Consider the following 20,207-nt stretch of genomic DNA (forward strand, 5'->3'; position numbering starts at 1 on the left):
CACACATGTTTGGAATGAAAGGGGGTTTTATTAGAAAAAAAAATTAAGTTCACAAAATGTCCGACAGATGGCGCCGGACAGCAAAACGTCAGTGACTGCGCATGGCAATCGTGTATAAAAGGAGCCGTAATGAGAGAGAGAATCAGATGCGCCAGCAGTCGCAGCATGTTGACGTTACCTCAAAAGGCGCTTTTAGTGAAGCTCTATTATCAGAATGGGGAACGTGATAGTTCAGCGTTATGATACTATCGCCATAGGAAGGGGATATGAACGGGTAAAGGTCCTTTGACAAATGCAGCTGTGGCGAGAATGATTTCGAAATTCGAAGCCACGTGTTGGTTAGACGATAGAAACCGTAGTGGCCGACCGAGCACGAGGCGTAATGCTGCTGAGACAGTTCAGGAAGAAATGGAGAATGTACCGGGTTCGTCTGTGCACGGGGAAGTCAGCGCTCGTGCAGTCGCGCATCACACCGGCATTCCATACACTACTGTTTGGTTGGCACTGAGGCGTACCCTCCGATGCTATCCGTACAAAATCCATCAGCATCGTGAACTGTTACCTGGCGATTTAGTGAAGTGGAGGGCATTTGCGGTGTGGCCGTTTCAAATGATGGCAGAAGATGACGATTGGTCGAGTAATGTGTTGTGGACCGACGAAGCTCATTTCACGCTCCTAAAGTTTGTCAACGCCCACAACTGGAGAATTTGGGCTACCGAAAATCCTACAACTGTCGTGGAAACTCCATTGCACGACGAAAAAGTCACGGTATGGGTTGAATTTCACATCTACCATTATCGGGCCTTTTTCTTCGAGGAAATGCGCGATTCTGATTTTGTAACTGCTACCGTCACGGGTGAGAGATACGCCGATATGTTACAGAATCGCATCATCCACAGCCTGGCTGATAAACACACACGATGTTTATGCAGGGTGGCGCTCCACCCCATATAGCTAGACGCGTGAAAGGTCTCTTGCGCGCGTCGTTTGTCGATGGTCATGTGCTCAGGCGCCACTTTCGTCATGCTTGGCCTCCCAGGTCCTCAGACCTCAGTCCGTGCGATTATTGGCTTTGGGGTTACCTGGAGTCGCAAGTGTATCGTGATTGACCGACATCTCTAGGGATGCTGAAAGACAACATCCGCCGCCAATGCCTCACCATAACTCAGGACTTGCTTTACAGTGCTCTTCACAACATTATTCCTCGAATACAGCTATTTTTGAGGAATGATGGTGGACATATTGACGATTTCCTGTAAAGAAAATCATCTTTGCTTTGTCTTACTTTGTTATGCTAATTATTGCTATTCTGACCAGATGTAGTGCCATCTGTCGGACATTCTTTGAACCCTCTTTTTTTTTTTTTTTGGTTCTAGTAAAACCCCACGTCATTTCAAGTACGTGTGTCAATTTATACCTCTCTGTAAACATTATTCCATGATTTATTCAGTTTTCAAATTTATACTGACTCTTTGATCACCCGGTATGTTGGAGAGAATAATATATTGGTTGACTCTCGTAGGATTGTACGCTCTTTGAACTGTTGTCAGTAAGCTACACCGCAATGCAGAACACCTGTTGCAGTGTTTGCACTGGAATTGATAGTTCTTCCAATGAATCTGTTTCTGGCCTCTGCCTTACCTGCAGTTTGTTGTATGTGGTCTCTCTACTTCATATCACTCTGTACACATGCACTCGGATATTTCACAGACATTGTTTATGTCGAGGGTCAGTTGCCGGTCCCTACACCGAATGGTGATCCGCTGCAGGTCTTTCTGGTTTTTGCTACAATTTTCCAGCATTGTCATTAAGGAGCCTCCTGAAACTTCATATACACAGTGGACCATTTTAATCCGTAACTCAGAATGAAGGTGAGAAACCACAAAAAATTGTGGTTAAAAGTTGTAGGTGGCAGAGTCACACATTGCTACCAGTGGAGGGGCATCCAGAAGAACGAGAGGTGAGGGGGCACATTCAGCGACTTGTAAAACGATGACCTACATTTTATTTATGTTTGTTCTGTCTCGCAAATGCCACTGTAACATTTATATTCTGTGATGTATTTATTTTTCGTAATATTAATTAAAACTTAAAGTTCAAATCTCTGTTTGCCCTTTCCAAATCCATTGTCACAAATAGGTGTTTCCATGAAACAAAACTTGGCCTTCGAATGACCTTCGATAATTCCTTCTGAAAGCTTGGTTATTGTTAATGGTAGGTGACCCCTTGTGCCCCCTTACGATGTGCATCTAACATTGCATTTTGCTGTATCCCTCTTTTTCAGAATCAATCCCTACTAGAAATAAAAACATATTTGCTTATTCGACTTTCGTCAAGTCTTGCCGTGACCTTGAATAATGTATCATTTTATGCATAAAATATGCCACGCTTTTCAAATCTTAAATTAAATATTAAGGTTCTCATTTTAAAAAGTCACATTGACCTCCAAAACATCATGAAAATCACGTTCGAGGTCACTGCCATTGGCAGCAAAGCGTGACCCTCTTTACCACCTACAACTTTTTTCTAAAACATTTTGCTGTGTCTCATCTCCATCCTGATTCCAACCCCCCCCCCCCCTTCCCCTTCTTATGGGTTAAAATGCCCCTCCCCCCCACCTGCGTATTGTAACTTTTGGCATACACCTGAAATTACTCTCTCTTCTAAAGATTTCCCTCTGTAGAGAGCACCTGCTCTTTTTCCAAAAGACAACCCTAACTGTGTTTTTGCGCTGGCTAAATTTTGTTAAACTGTTTCGGCATTCCCTCGCAGTGTATTTGTGTTCGCCTAACGGTTTTGTCTATCATCTCTGTTTTGTGAGCATTTATAAGTGTTTTTGGAGTCTATCTCACTGCCGAAGCGGGTCGGGCCGCCCGGTGGTTCATGGTCTGTCATCTGTGCTGCCGGTTTCCCAGACTTAGAACTAGCCGATTGTCAGACTGCTACAACATTTCACAGAACTGCCATCAGGCAGTCTGTTTTATGTGATCCCTTATCGTGGGGATGCCCGATTTCTCATGCGAGGCCCCGTTCCGGTAGTCACGCGGTAAGTGCGAGGTGAGTTGCAGAGCTCTCCCTTGCACTCTTTGGAGCTGACAAATACGAGTATCTGATGCTTTCGCTAGACTGCAGATGTGTATTTTAACACTGGTAAATCGGTGCTAAATACATTTAAGCTGTGCTAAACTGTGTACAGAAAGAATAATTACATTTGTTTTGCCGTGAAAGTTTGTCATTTCATTTGAAATGTCTTCAGTGGTCTGAAATATATAAAGATTTTGACTTATGTGCAGCACTCTTAAGTGACACCTGTTGAAATTTTGCACGATAAGTTATAAATAGATCTTGCTCACTAAATGTTTTGTTACACATAGTGGTTGGTTGGTTGATTTGGGGGGAGGAGACCAAACTGCGAGGTCATCAGTTTCATCGGACTAGGGAAGGATGGGGAAGGAAGTCGGCCGTGCCCTTTCAAAGAAACCATCCCGTCATTTGCTTCAAGCGATTTAGGGAAATCACAGAAAATCTAAATCAGGATGGCCGGACGCAGGATTGAACCGTCGTCCGCCCGAATGCGAGTCCATTGTGTTAACCACTGCGCCACCTTGCTCGGTTATTACATATAGTGTCACTGATGGATGTTGCATTGCATTTGTGTTAGCTGTTCTGATGGTGAAGCTGTTGTTCTGCTCCTAGCACTACAAATAATTGTCAGCAAAGGTCAGAAACTGCGGTACACCTTTCCAAATGTTAGTGTGTTGTTCTTTTTGTAATGTTACCTGCTGTAGAATTTATCTGATGTATATGGTCAGCAGATTTATTAGTGATTTCTTTAATTTCTTTTAAAAATTAATATCCCAGTAACCATATGCTTAATCTAAGATCTCGAACGTAAGCTTGTTCAACTTGGCTTGCTGCTATGATGACCATGTTGCCATCTGACAAAATTGATGAGTGTATGACTCCCAACGTGCTGAGCGGCAAGCTGTGTGAACTCGGCCCATTTTACTACCTCTCCTACCTAACTCTGTAACTCGGTGGCACTCTCCTCATTTGCTCACCGACTCTCGTGCCTTTTGCTCACTCCTTTTCTTCTTTACTCATTCACTCAGTTCTTTCATCAGTCAGTCACTACTCTTCCCTCCCCTCGTCTCTCGTCGTCCACGTTTATCGATTTACGGATACTGTGTCAGCTCGATCACGGCGTCTGCCTTTGCAGTTCCTCGGCGAGGAGGCGGAGACGGTGCGCACGGGTCTGTGGGTGGGCGATTGCTTCATCTACACAAACACGGTGAACCGAGTCAACTACTACGTGGGTGGCGAGATCGTGACGGTGGCGCACCTGGACCGCACCATGTACGTGCTGGGCTACGTGGCGCGTGAGGATCGTCTCTACCTCTGCGACAAGGAGCTTGGTGTGGTGAGTAAGCTGGGAGTGCGGTGAGGCGGGTGCTCTGTCCTCCTGGAACAGAACTGCTGCCTGCTGATGCACCGCCCTCACCCAGAAGTTTTAATACAGATGGGATAAACTGTTGATAATGTGTAGTGTTACCTACTGTAGAATTTACTTCTACGATATTTGTGATTTTGTGTGTGTGTGTGTGTGTGTGTGTGTGTGTGTGTGTGTGTGTGTGTAGGGGAGGGGGCAGGGGGGCGGCCAGGGTGTGCGCATATGCAGGGTGATTTTTATTAATGTTTAATAACCACCGAAGTGATGTAGATGGCAGTGAGACAAGAAATTTAATATTACACAAGGGCCCTGATGTAGATGGCAGTGAGACAAGAAATTTAATATTACACAAGGGCCCGCCAATGTTGTGAAATACACCAAAAGTGGTCAACAAATGTTGAATGTGTGACATCGCCAGACGACATACGTCACACCCGATCGTCCTGCAACGTTACCTAACAGTTATAGTTCAGTTTAGTTGCCCTGCCAAACAGCACCCTGTACGAACAAACCAGTTGCGCCTTTACTTGCAGTGACTCATGCTTCGGGTATTTGTGCTATGCACGGCTCTGTTTAAAAAGGATAGCTCTGTATAGTCATAGGTTTGAGCCGCACACATCTGCTTTCGAGCCCTGTGGCTGATTCATTGCAAGTGATAAATGTGGGTGTGATCCTGCAGTCAAATAGTCAATGCATTGGCTAGAATTGTGAGTTAATAAAATATACAGAAATACAAAATAAAGTTAAATCAACAATTTAATAAAATGGATTCTATTCTAATTTCTGTAATCGCTATAGATGATAGAATTATGTTTATTGGAGAAAGGACATGTCAAATAAACAGGAAGTGGTCCTACAATATTCAGTTAAAATATGGACAGAAAATACCCTTATCAAAGGCAGTAAAGTTAAACTGAGAGAGTTATGAGAATGGTAGCAAAATCACCAGACAAAATAGTCATCACAGATACACGAAAACTGAGTCTGTTTCATAACACAGTACACGAAGTATACACCAGCTCAAAACAGTTCATAGTTCTACGTGATAATTCACAAATTAACACGTGCATTACAAAGAACAATAACTCTATACTGTTTATTTCAGGTCCATAAATAAAGTAGCAAAAGTTAATCCTACTCTTCAGTGCATTCAAACCTTTCAAAAGTCAAAGTAGGGTAGTGGCCATTCACTGCCCAGTTTCAGCTGCATACACGATAGAGTGACGCATGTTACCTCGGGCAGGTCTGATATGTTGAAGAACTCGACGTAACGTGTCCAGAATTGCTTCCTCGGCCTCTTCACTCGACAAGTCCCAGTCTCTACTTGACACCCGCATTGTTTTGTTACTATCTACTTTTCCATTGACTGAAGGCCATACCCACCAAAAATACATTGTCCTTAAACTCTACAGACATGATTTGATTCAAGTTGACCACTTACCAGACTAAATTAATATATTAGAACAGTATTTAAATACAGAAATGTCATAAATATTTGGTCACATTCAGATCATTCACGATAAATATAAGCAGTAGTCGGTTAACGAGTAAATAAACCAGCATTCTTGCACAGCTGTGCTCACGATAAATGACAATAATTTGTCTTCAAGTATTGTTTTAAACAATTATTTATGCCTTCTTTAAAGAAGTGTCTTTCAGATCTCTTTTCAACTGTGGTGTCCTCTAACACGTTGTATTGACCATTTACAAAATTATAACAGTTTTCAGTAGCACTGGAAGTTAATTGTGTAAATACTAGCTTCCTTAATTTTACAGATACTGAAACACTGGCACGTCACTGGATGTGCCTAACACTTCTGAGATAGAATCTGTATTTGTACCTGTACTAATATTTGACTGAGAGTTAATGTCGAATCTCGAAGGACTGTAACTTAGCCATTTTTAAGAGTCCCTGACATGCGGCCATTTCTCGGAGCATCTCCTGCACGAAGGCTGCGTGAGTAAGAGCCGTCCAAATTTTCAGCTTCGGGATTTTCTCCGTATCTGGAAATGCTGCCGGTATTCGTACCTGGACTCGCTGTACTGGGCACCTAGCCGGAAGTGGGAACTGCCACAGTGTGCTCCGGGACCTACTAGCGTTCAGCCGTACGAAAAATTCGTCTTACTTCGGACCGATACTGGGCTGCCGATTAGCTCGCCTAAATACGTGTGACATTACAATCCCAACTGAAGTCAAATATTCACATTGGTGTGACTCCAGGGTACGTGCACGACTTAAGCACGGAGCTCAGGGTTGGAGTCTCGTTCTCACATGCAGTATGTTATTCGTGGCATTACATAATTGTGTGTTTACATTGAGGTAAGATTTATTATATTTACTTATCTCGCGGTCTCTGCCGGTTCGTTTCAAAGTACAGTATGACAAAAACAAGTAAATGTGTGTAAGCTTCTGAATTCTGTTATTGTCAGTAAATGATATAAGTTTTTGTTACTAGATAGTGTCTGTAAAATATATACATAAATAAATAGAAAGAAAAAGAGAGAGAGGGACAAAAGGAAAAAATTAAAAATAAGAACTGAATTTGCTTTGTTGCAGTGAGGACACTAATTTACAAAAGATATTTGAAATTTTCACCATTGTGTGCAGCAACGTTACAAGTCATCTTGGGATGTCACACGTTCAACATTTGTTGTCCACTTTTGGGGTATTTCCTGATGTGTCTCGCCCTTTGTGTCTCGCATTTAATTACTTGTTGCAGTGGTGTCTACATCACTTCGGATGTTTGTAATTGTGTATAATTAAAATATTTTCCCAGCATCGTCAAACTCGGCTTTCTGCTATGATGTCACGATCCCTTCTCTCTGATAAACCGGTTGACGAGCACACAATCCCAAACATGCCGAGTGGCAAGCTGTGTATACTTTGCCCAATTAGCTCCTCTCCTTCCTCTCTGAGATACTCCATCCCTAACTCATTTACTACTGCAGATTGTTAATTATGAGTAACATATTACAAGTTTTCAATTTCAGGTAATAATTTCCAGAAACCTATTAATTATTTAGTCGGTTCCATATTGGTTGTGAAGTGCACTGGAATCAGGGAAGTAATTTGCGTTGGTGCAGCACTTTGCCTGTGAATTGATAAATCTATTGTCAGATGACTTTGTTTCAGGAGTCATTTTGGACCACAGTGTTTGCCTTCAGATATCACACACAGCAATTTTGTGCCTCCAATCACTCACAGAAAAATTTTTCCTACAGATTACTGGATTTCTGTCTTATTCATTGTTAACTTCAAAAAAACTACACACAAAATAGAAAGTAAATTTTCTGTACTTCACTTTTCTGTAGTATTTCACATTTTTGTAACATGTGAATGCAGTACTGATGTTGGGAACAAACAACACAGTCGAATTGTAACTGTGTCAAGGCTTTCACATCGGAACAGTGACACTTCTTCCACTGTGGAGTCAGCATGCATTCGGCAATTGTCCCTACCTTCGGAGGCACCGGTTTATTTACACTGAATCACAACCTTAATTTTAGCCGCAGATCTAACCTCTAGAACTGACTCGAGCTAACTCCAGATTTGGACTGTGCAAAAATATGTCAGCTCATCAAAGACGGTATAATACACAGAGTAAATACTATTCAAATATTCACATCGAGTGCGGTAATTCATTCACAGAATATTATTTACTCGTGCAATGTTTGTCGTATAATATATCAACTGAAATATTCTTATAACTCTGTACTGAGGTACAATATTCTCAGAGTGCCCAGATACATTAATGTGACCACCTTTCAAAAGTTCGAATAAACACCTTTTGCAGCTCAGACCACTGCGAGGCTTGCGGGGAGAGCCGTGCGAAACGTCGCAGTGTCCTGCTGGTAGAGACTGTGCGGAGGAAAAACGAACCACACTTAGGAGTGGATGCGGTCCTTGGGCACAGGTTCGGGCTCGGGACGATCCGTCGCATCTTCCGGAATGCCGTCCGGCCCGGACCCTTCAGACAATTGTAGCAGGGTGTTCGGTTTCCGGCGTTTCCGTACACGCTGACAGTCACCTTCTGACGGAGCATAAAATATAGGTCATCCGAAAGGCCACGGCTACGTGTCACCGTCCGGCGAACGTCCAGTTGCGGTGTCGGCGTGCAAATTCCGGTCTCTGCCGGTGACGAATAGCAATCGGCACGGGCAGATGGACAGTCTCGGAGCTCTCGTTCGCTCCCGTCCTCTACAGCTCACAGTGGACCACAGTTGCCTCAGTGTCGGCTTCGGACGCTCCATTTTGCTGTGCACCATTTTAGAATTTAACTGTGGCGATATCAAACAGTTTACAGACTCGGCCATTTTGTGAATACTCCAGTTTCTGCTCAAAAACCACCGGTCACGCCCTATCGGACGTCACATAAATTGCTCTGTTTGTGCATTACGACGACCGCACCGTTCTCCACTTGACACACCCTCCACTGCTAGTGATGCCGTGTGACGTTGAATGAAAGCGGTCGTCACATGAAAGTGACTGAACCGTGTATAATTCAGTACTTTATTACAAATGTTTTTTATCCACTATGTGCTTGTCTCAGGTGGTCTGTCTGTGTCCTGCACCCTCCCAGTTGTGCAATTCACGCACGAGTAACTGCTTCGCCAACTGGATTTTACCTCACTGGCGTCCAGTCCGGGAGACTCCAATTGACGCCATCACTTCGTTAGTTGCTTACACGTACCACTACTCGTTCTCACGAAATTCAAAGTCGTCTGTAATTTCTTCATGAGGTCGAATACTTTTATCTTCTTGTTGGGATCGTCTACCAAATTTCAGCTCTCGTGTCCCCTCGGAGCCCACTGTTCCTTTGAAGCTGTCTTCAAGTCAAAGTCTTGGAGTTCTTCACCAGTCTTCCGTATATACTGTGTGATCAAAAGTATCTGGTACACCCCCAAAAACAAACGGTTTTTGTATTAGGTGCATTGTGCTGCCAGGTACTCCGTATTGGTGATCTTGGTAGTCTTCAGACGTCGAGAGAGCGGCATGGGGCGCTCTGCAGAACTCGCAGACTTCGAACATGGTCAGGTGACTGGGTGTCACTTCTGTCATACGTCTGTATGCGAGATTTCCACACTCCCGAACGTCCCTAGGTTCGCGGTTTCCGATGTGATGGTGAAGTGGAAACATGAAGGGACATGTACAGCTCAAAAACTCACAGGCCGACCTCGTCTCTTGACGACAGAGACCGCCGACAGTTGAAGAGGGTTGTAATGTGTAATAGGCAATCTGCCCAGACCATCACATGGGACTTCCGAACTGCATCGGGATACACTGCAAGTACTGTGACAGTTAGTTGGTAGGTGAGAAAACTGGGATTTCGTGGTCAAGTGGCTGCTCATAATCCACACATCACGCCGGTAAATGCAAAACGGCGCCTCGCTTGGTGTAAGGAGCATAAACATTGGATGATTGAACAGTGCAAAAACGTTGCGTGGAGTGACAAATCACAGTACGCGATGTGGCGATCCGATGGCAGCGTGTGGGTATGGCGAATGCCTGGTGACAGTCATCTGCCAGCGTGCGTAGTGGCAACAGTAAAATTCCGAGACGTTGGTGTTACGGTTTGGTCATGTTTTTCACAGAGGGGCCTTGCACGCCTTGTTGTTTTGCTTGGCACTATCACAGCACAGGCTTACACTGATGTTTTCAGCATCCTCTCGCTTCCCACTGTCGAAGAGCTATTTGGGTATGGCAACTGCATCTCAATACACGAACGAGCACCGGTTCGTAATGCGCGGCCTGTGGCGGTGTGCTTACTCGAGGATAACATCCCTGTAGTGGACTGGCCTGCACAGAGTCCTAACGTGAATCCTATAGGACACCTTTCGGACGGTTTGGAATGCCGACTTCGTTCCGGGTCTCACCGACCGACATCGATACCTCTCGTCAGTGCAGTACTCCGTGAAGAATGGGCTGCCGTTCCTAAAAACCTGCCAGCTCCTGGTCGAGTGTATGCCTGCAAAAGTGGAAGCTGTAATCGAGGCTGCGGGTGGGCCGATGCAGATTTGAATTCCAGCTTTACGGATGGACGGTGCCACAAACTTGTAAGTCATTTTCAGCCAGATGTCCGGATACTTCTGACGGCATAGTGTAGGTGACCGGGATTAAATTCTGTTAGTAGGTGCCAGGTCTTTATGGATAGTGTGTTCTGTGTTGTCTAGTACTTACACTGCAGTTTTTGTAATTCATTAACACGTATTCAGACAAATGAATATTAATTTTATAAAAATGGAATAAACCTATTAGAGATTTAAAATTTTTCGAATGTGATGAAAAAATACAAAATTTGTATTATACTGTAGCTAGATTGTGGATTGACAGGAACACAGGCACAAGTATTAGTTTAACAAAAACTTCAAGGAGAAGTATTGACTGATCAAACGAAAACAGTAGAAGGAACTGACCGGCCGCTGTCCTGCTGCAGGTGAGCTACCAGCTACTGGTGTCGGTGCTGGAGTACCAGACGGCGGTGATGCGCGGGGACTTCGCGACTGCGGACCGCGTGCTGCCCACGGTGCCCCAGTCGCAGCGCACGCGCGTCGCTCACTTCCTCGAGAAGCAGGTGAGGCCCGCACAGCTCTCAGTTCCCACTCATATCATCGTGTGTGTGTGTGTGTGTGTGTGTGTGTGTGTGTGTGTGTGTGTGTGTGTGTGTGTGTGTGAGAGAGAGAGAGAGAGAGAGAGAGAGAGAGAGAGAGAGAGAGCAGCGGAAATAACAGGTTTGGAGGATATCGTACCAGGTGTACCGGTATGAAATGAGCGTTATTTTGTGAAAATCAAACACCAGTTTTGAATTGAAAAGTAAAAACATTTTATTCAAAGTACTGGCCATTGCTTTCTATACATTTTGACCACCTTTCTGGCAATTTGTGGACACCTCGCCGATAGAAATGTTCGTCTTTTGAAGCAAACTGATCGGACACCCAATTTTCGACTTCTTCGTAGGAATCGAAGTGTTCCTCAGTCGGTGTGTGCCCCGTTGGTGAAACGGAATGGTAGTCGGAAGGGGCAGAGTCTGGTGAATACGGCGGGTGGGGTAGCAGCTCCCAGCCGAGTGTTTTGATTGTATCCTGAACCGGTTTTGCTTTGTGTGTAGGTGCGTTGTGTAAAAAAATTACTTTGCCACTTCTTCTGGCCCATTCTGTTCCCCTCCCCCCCTCAGGATCTAGCAATCTTTCAGACAGGTCAGCAATAGGAGCGTAATCGAAATACACGAGTGGCAAATTGTGCCTGTTATTCTGGTGACTCGAATACATCTGATTGTGAGAGACCTATCCGGGCTCCGAGAAAGTTCGACAGAGACTGACAGAGTGACTGTCGCCAGTTATTGACAGACATATGTGATAACTGAACAGAGACTGACCATATAATACTCTCCGTGGTGCCTGTTGTGCATTCGGTTTTGGTGTGGACTGATTTTATCAGTTGAGTACTGGTGCAATTCTGCTTTTGTTGTTCTTTGCCTTGAGAGCGGTGATAAAGACTTCTTCTCCTGATTGACCAGTCCTTGCTGGAATAAAATGTAATATAAAAACTTACTTTCCTTTAATAATAATAATAATAATAATAATAATAATAATGACATTTTTCATGCCAGTGGAAAAATTTTCCTGTCAGAGCACAAAAAGACAAATGTGTTCCTCTTTAAAAGATTCTGACAGAAAAGTGAGGAACTAGCTGCCTAATCCTCATTCCACCTTCCTTACCAAAAACTTTGGCTCATGAAGATATTCACACTATTGTAACACATAAAATTCTAAGTTCTTTTCCCAGTTTATCTCTGTAGTGAAACCTTCACACTCAGCATCTCCCTCTCACTGCCACTGTCTGTATCTGTCTCCCCCACTGCCTCCTTAGTCTCCCACTGTGCCCCTATAACCAAATGTTTAAAATTTCAGTTCCTTTCCTATACCTACGTGTTATAATTCTCCAGTCTGGGAGGGTACAGCCCCCCCCCCCCTCCCCCTCCTCTCCCGAAGCCTATTTATGGCCTCCACTCATCTATTATTTTTCATTTCCACTGTCATCTCCCTCTTTTGCTCCCACTGCTGCTATTTCAATCAGTCTCTTGTTTCTCGCCTGCTACCATTCTCACTCACTGACCATCAATATCTGCTCTCTCTTTGGTTCCCACGACTATTGTCTTCATCTCTCTCTCTCTCTCTCTCTCTCTCTCTCTCTCTCTCTCTGGCAATGTCTCCTCCCTCTTTCTCTCTGACAGGTGCTGTATTCTCTTTCTTGCACCATTTCCACCATCACTGTCTCCCTGCTATACTATTTCAGCACAAAAATTTCTGGCGAGGAAGGCAGAAAGAGAATAATTTAAGAGTAGTTGCCCGTGCACTATATAGATATCTACCCAGTAGAAGAGTTTGTAATGGGAGGGTTCTTCCGTGGTATAAATGTCACTGTAAAGAAAAAGAGACTATTGCATAATAAGTGTAAAACAAAGCATAGGACTATAGGTAGATGCTGAATGAAACGCATTGGTTGTGAAGATGGCAATGCATGAGGTCTTGAGTGACTACCATAACAGCATATTGTCAAATGGTCTTTCGCGAAACCCAAAGAAATTCTAGTTGTGCAAAAAGGCTGTAGTGGAATCAAAGTTAGTGTCCAGACCCTAGAGAATGAAACAGGAACTGAAACTGAGTAGCAAAGGAAAATCCAGGACTGTCGCCGCAATTTAATCTTTATACCACTGAGAAGATGAGTAAAATCAGTATTAGTGTCATTGGTATTGAGAAACAGCTGAAATTATTAAAATTGGAAAAACTGCTTCAGTGTCTGATGGAATCCCTATCACAAGTTTGATCTGAGTTAGCCCTTGTTCTATAATCTATCACAGAGCCCTTGAACAAAAAATTGTGCCCAGTAGTTGGAAGAAAGCACAGGTCAGACCCGTCTACAAGAAGGTCAGTAGAAGTGATCCACAAAACTACCATCAAATGTGCTAGACATCAGTTTGTTGCGTAATCTTAGAACATATTCTGAGCCCAAATACGATAAGGTATCTCCAACACAATTACCCCCTCTGTGCCAACTGGCACGGATTCCAAAAACATCGATCCTGTTAAATCCGACTCGTAGTTTTCTCACGTGACATACTGAAAGCTTCGGATTGATGCAGTCAGGTAGATGCCATAATTCTCGATTTCCGAAAAGCACTTGACTCGGTACCACAACTGCGATTATTGTCCAACGTAGGATCGTATCGGGTATCGAGTGAAATTTGTGACCGGATTTGAGGACTTTTTGGTAGGGAGCTCTCCGATGGAGAGACATCGTAGGATGCAGATTCAGGTGTTCCCCAGGGAAGTGTGTTGGGACCCTCACTGTTCATGCTGTATATTAATGACCTTGCAAGTAAAATTAAAATAAAATTAAAATTAACATCAGAGTTCTTGCAGATGATGCAGTCATTTTTAATAAAGTACCGTCTAAAAGAAGCTGCATAAGTATTCAGTTAGATCTTCATAAGGTTTCAAACTGGCGCAGAGATTGGTAACTTGCTTTAAAAATAATATTGTGCACTTCACAAAATGGAAAAATATAGTATCGTGTAATTATAATATCAGTGAGTCATTCTTGGAACTGGCCAACTCGTACAAATTCCTGGGTGTAACACTTAAATCAGTCCACTCCACGACTACCGCAGTAGTACTGGTGCAGCAACCTTAATAGAAAAAAAAACAAGTCTTGCTGAATCTTCACATGTGAAGCGTTTTGCCTGTTCTAGGCACCATCAGACAATTGGCGAAATTAGAAACTGGTATAAGTATAAATTGCTATTAAAGGCAATAATAAATGAATAAATTACAAATAACAAAAGGAAGGGAGCGCTGGGGCACATTTGTGTTTCAGGGGTTGGTGAAAGGTATAAATTTCAACTCGTAAAATATTGCGCCATAACTGAGCTTACTGATCAAAATTATTGCTAATCGTAACTGAGGTGTCAAACGTAATTAAAGAGTCCCACGAAACTGGGAAGCAATGTGTCAGTACTTAATTACACTACAGAAATACTTCTTCTTACTTGCAACTGAGGTGTCAGATAGGATTAAGAGTCTCAAAGAACTGGGAGGTAATATCCACTGTCAATGCTTCATTTCATCAGAAGAAATACAAAAACAGAATGACAGTAGGAAAAGAAAGTGCAAGAGTTACCTAATTTAGGCATGTACTCACATTCAGTGAGCAGAAAAGTGCAAAATACTCTGATAACATATCTAGGCTAATACACCTTTGGCAAATGACTGGGCAAATTTTTTTATGTAAAAATATGAAGCAATAAATCCACAAGCAATGCTAATCTGGGAAAGTAAGTGTAAGGGTGATAACTTAACTGTGAAGAAATCACCCCTCGAACGCAAATACGGCCTCTTTACAGTATTGTGAATGTGCACTGTCGAGGCGACTCGCAGCCGTAGAGAGAAAAGGTGCGTGAGGTGGTGCATTAAAACTTGACTGACTGGTGGCCGAGGCTTAAATAAAATAATCGATAGGTAATACAGTTGACAGTCGTCGTGTAGAGATAGCAGCATATCATCGTAAAATGTTTGATGTTTCGAAAAGATTTTGTCATTTACTGAATTAAGAAATTTGAAAAAGATATGCTCAGAAATTTCAGATTCTTCCAGTAAATGCAGTTTCTTGTCATAGGTAAAAAAAAATTGCCCCAAATGAAATCTTGTGACTATCAGCCCCCAGATTTAGAAAACCTTAAAAGCCTTGATATGGCAAATAAAGGCAAAAAATTGAATTTATTGGCAGAGTTCAAAATTTTTAAAGATATCATTTTCACATTTCTGAATCTAGTAAGCGACAGTCTTTTTGGAACATCAAAATTTTTTGATACTCTGATATGAATCTTTTACATAATGGTTGCCACATATATTACGTGTTGGTTATTGTATTTAAGCCTTAGCAATCAGTTAAGTGTTAGTATGGCACCTTGAGCCTTTTCTCACTGCAGCTCCAGGCAGCCTCGACACTTGCTCGACAGTCTAGTTGCCGGCATTACAGCGTGTGCCCTCGGTATTGAAAACAGACCACGTTTCTGTTCGTGGGATGGTTTCTTCGTGTATAAGATATCGTCATTACAATTATTTTTCTGCCATAGCATTGCTGCTGGCTTTGTTGCTTCATATTTTTACCCCAAAATTTTTAATTGTTTCTTTGTTCTTATTAGTGCCCAGTCATTTGCCAAATGTGTATTAGCCTAGGCATTTTGTGGGTATATTTTGCACTCGTGACTTTGTTCTACTCACTGCGTATACCTCTTTGCATAAATTAGGTACCCCTTGCACACTTTAGTAGGTTTCTTTTTCCTTCTGTCATTACCTTTTGTTGTGTTTCATGTTGGTAATTTAATGAACCGTCGACAGTGGCTATCTGGCTATTGCCTCCCTGTTTACATTCAGTGCCTCGGTTACAATTAGCAACAGTTTTTGCCAGTAAGCGCAGTTATGGTGTAGTATTTTATGAGTTGAAATTTATACCCCTCACCACCCCCTGAAACAAAAATGTGGCCCTATGCCCCATAGCCCAATCAGTGTATGTCTTCCTCATGTTATTTGCAGTTTATTCGTTCATTATTGCCTTCAATAGCAATTTATACTTATACCAATTTGTAATTTCCCATGTTGTTTGATGATGCCTAGAACAGGCAAAACACTTCCCATGTGAAGATTAACGAAACTTATCTCGTGCAGCCGAGACTGTTTATTCTGTTCTAAAGGGTGTAACATTGTGTAGGCATACGAAATGGAATGATCACATAGACTCTGTCGGGGGTAAAGCAGCTGGTAGACTTCGGTTTATTATTGAATACTGGGGAAATGCAATCAGTCTACAAAGTTGATTTCTTACAAATCACTTGCACGACTGGTTCTGAAATATTACTCAAGTGTGTGGGACCTGTACCAAATAGTACTAACAGTGGACATTGAACGTATACGGAGAAGGGGAGCACGAATGATCACAGGTTTGTCTCCCTGTGGGTGAATGTCACAGAGATTTTGAAGAACTGAAGTGGAAGACTCTCGAAGATAGATGCAAATTATCTTGAGAAAGTGTTTTAACTAAGTTTCGAGAACCAGCTTTAAATGACGACTGTAGGAATATACTGCAGCCTCCTACGTATCACTCGAACGGGGATCGTGAGAATAAGGTACTGAACGCACAGAGGCATTCGGACAGTTATTTTTCCCATAGCCCGTATGTGAATGGAATGGGAAGAAACTAATAACTGGTACAGTGGCATTACCTCCTGCTGTGCATCTCGTGCTGGTTTGCAGAGAGTAGCCGGTTGCTGTTATTATTTATTGCAAGAATTAACCTGTATTTCTCAAATATTTTATCCTAGATTTTTACATTCTGAGGGTCGAATTGCTACGCCTTTCACTAGTGCCGTGCAGCACTAGAAGTGAGTAATGACCTACAGTAATTGGTGGCTACGGGAAATTTGTGAAAATTGGGAAAAAGTGTTATTACACAATGGGAAGTACGGCAAACTGCGGCGAGCTGATACGTACGCTCACTCCGACCGCAGGGCTTCAAGCAGCAGGCACTGGCAGTGTCGACAGACCCGGAGCACCGCTTCGAGCTGGCACTGCAGCTGGGCGAGCTGGAGACAGCGCTGGCGCTGGCGCGGGAGGCGTCGTCGCGTCACAAGTGGCGGCAGCTGGCCGACCTGGCGACCGCGCGCGGCCGCCTGCGCCTCACCGAGGAGTGCCTGCACCGCGCCGGCGACCTGGGAGGCCTCCTGCTGCTCGCCACGTCGCTCGGTGAGTGGGAGGAAAGTTGGAAGCATCGAGCTGCTGCTGTGAAACTTGTTTGTGGTGTTGGTTTGATTTACTCGGGGAGACAGAAAAGCAGTGGGCTTAGCCCTTTGTCATCTACACCAAAACTGAGTTAATGGTGCTGTATCTCTGCCTGCCTTTCTAATAAAGTGAACCGGTGTCTGTGGGAAGAGTAGTAAAAGTCACTTCCCTGTATCTACATATATATACTTCCTTTGTCAGAGAAGTTCCTGGATAGGTCCCCCCCCCCCCCCCCCCCTCTTCCACTCCAAGTTTGCATTACTAAAAAGGAACAAACGTTTTTGTGTTACCTGGTATGTGCGAGTCCTCGAAATGACGTAGACCACGTTTTCACGCGAACTCACGAGGTGGCAGGTGAAATATGCTCACTATTTTTTTTTACTTGAATTTGGCATATTTCGTGACCGTACTCACTTTTCCGTGAAATGTCTACAAGATGATATTTGTCTTTTTGTGTTGGCTTCAGTCATCTAGTGAAACTATGATTCCACAATGCTGTTTCGTCGGCTGCAGAAATGACCCGGTTCGATGCGTTTGCCTCATTTTTGGTGCTTTAAATACCATTTCTTTGAATGTGGTTCCTTCTTGGTGTTTATATAAAAAAAAACTAGTAACATAATTCATTTTTCCTGTTCACTAGCAAATTATTATAACGGCGACCTGCACATTGTTCCACTGTCACACACACCAAGAGTTCACTGCCGACTGACTGAGGTCAAAGACAACTCCGGCGTCACGACGTTTTACACGACACACGAGCTTCCACTTGTAACCAGTCTCTTTGATATTCTTCGTCACATCTACTAATATTAATCAATATGCTGTCACTCTCAAACATATAAGCAAATTAGCATAAAATAAGGCAAATTACAATTCACAAAAAAATATTCTGACAAAAATATAAGAAAACATTTACAACTTCCCTCATTAGATTTGGTATCGACAAATGCGGTAGAAAATGACACATCTCCCAGATGCATTACGCAGGGCAGTGCTTAGCAACGCACTGTGTGGATTCTGGGCGCGTCAGTTACGGTTACTCACGCGATGCTGAATGTGAGTAAAGAGTGGACATTGAGGTCTGTGTTGAGCTCGGAAAACCCGTAGTGAAACACAGACAGTGATCAAGTGAGTGTATGCGGAAGGCATTTTTTTCGAGGGGCGCAGAAGGTTTCGTAAAGGCAGAGATTCGGCGAAAGACGATCCCGGAGACGGACGCCCGTCTACAGTGCGTACCTATGCAGATGTGGGGGCACGTAAGGCAGTTATTCCGAGGAAACCGTCACGTAACGGTGCGTGCAATATCGGAACTTTATTTGAATCGTGATGTGTGTGCTAAGAGGAAAGATGAAGAATTTCTGCTGAACTACTGGATAAATCCAGACGTGATCCCACATTTCTGTCAGAGATTATTGCTGGGGATGAAAGTTGGTGCTACCTGTATGACCCCTCACACAAAGTGTTGTTGTTGTTGTGGTCTTCAGTCCTGAGACTGGTTTGATGCAGCTCTCCATGCTACTCTATCCTGTGCAAGCTTCTTCATCTCCCAGTACCTACTGCAGCCTATATCCTTCTGAATCTGCTTAGTGTATTCATCTCTTGGTCTCCCTCTACAATTTTTACCCTCCATGCTGCCCTCCAATACTAAACTGGTGATCCCTTAAGGCCTCAGAACATGTCATACCAACCGATCCCTTCTCCTAGTCAAGTTGTGCCACAAACTCCTCTTCTCTCCAATTCTATTCAATACCTCCTCATTAGTTACGTGATCTATCCACCTTATCTTCAGTATTCTTCTGTAGCACCACATTTCGAAAGCTTCTATTGTCTTCCTGTCCAAACTAGTTATCGTCCATGTTTCACTTCCATACATGGCTACACTCCATATAAATACTTTCAGAAACGACTTCCTGACACTTAAACCTACACTCGATGTTAACAAATTTCTCTTCTTCAGAAACGCTTTCCTTGCCATTGCCAGTCTACATTTTATATCCTCTCTACTTCGACCATCATCAGTTATTTTGCTCCCCAAATAGCAAAACTCCTTTACTACTTTGCGTCTGATTTCCTAAATTCCATTCGTCTGTAAATAATTCGCGTTAGTATTTTGTAGCTCTGGCTTATTAAACTGATAGTTTGGTAACTTTCACATCTGTGAACACCTGCTTTCTTTGGGATTGTGATTATTATATTCTTCCTGAAGTCTGAGGGTATTTCGCCTCTGTCATACATCTTGCTCACCAGATGGTAGAGTTTTGTCAGGACTGGCTCTCCCAAGGCTGTCAGTAGTTCTGATGGAATATTGTCTACTCCGGGGGCCTTGTTTCGTCTCAGGTATTTCAGTGCTCTGTCAAACTCTTCACGCAATATCATATCTCCCATTTCATCTTCATCTACATCCTCTTCCATTTCCATAATATTGTCCTCAAGTACATTGCCCTTGTATAGGCCCTCTATATACTCCTTCCACCTTTCTGCTTTCACTTCTTTGCTTAGAACTGTTTTTCCAGAAAAGCGTCAGAGTGCCAAATGGCGGAGTCCTGGGTCAACTGCCTCAAAAAAAAGTCAAATGACGATCTTTGAGAACAGTGACAGTATTGATTGCATTCTTCGATAGTAAAGGATTAGCTCACTGTGAGAATGTTACTCCAGGTCAAACGGTGAAGCAAACTCTTTATATTGAAGTCTTGAAATGTTTGCGAAAAGCAGTTTGACGTCGCCACTGTGATTTGTGGCATTCTCAGAATTGGTTTTTACTCTGTGAAAGTATATGACGCCATATTGCTTTACCAGTCACCTAGTATATGACCAGACATTCTGTTATTGCCATCTTAAATCTGCCATATTCACCTGTTCTCTCACTTTGCAAGTTTTTCTTGTTTCCACAGTGAAAAGATGGCTGGAAGGAGAAAGGAAAGCT

At 43.2% G+C, this 20,207-nt stretch overlaps 1 protein-coding gene across 1 annotated transcript in view; it reads left to right on the top strand.

The window, feature by feature from the left end:
• LOC126295182 (coatomer subunit beta') overlaps nucleotides 1-20,207 on the top strand; it is a 145,404-nt gene that overhangs the window by 86,644 nt on the left and 38,553 nt on the right. The window contains exons 10-12 of the mRNA XM_049987488.1: nucleotides 4,220-4,420; nucleotides 10,885-11,022; nucleotides 17,014-17,248. Of these exons, the coding sequence (XP_049843445.1) occupies nucleotides 4,220-4,420; nucleotides 10,885-11,022; nucleotides 17,014-17,248 (574 nt within the window). The remainder of the gene's footprint in view (nucleotides 1-4,219; nucleotides 4,421-10,884; nucleotides 11,023-17,013; nucleotides 17,249-20,207) is intronic.

Source organism: Schistocerca gregaria, chromosome 11, assembly GCF_023897955.1.
Source record: "Schistocerca gregaria isolate iqSchGreg1 chromosome 11, iqSchGreg1.2, whole genome shotgun sequence".
NCBI classification, from domain to species: Eukaryota; Metazoa; Arthropoda; class Insecta; order Orthoptera; family Acrididae; genus Schistocerca; species Schistocerca gregaria.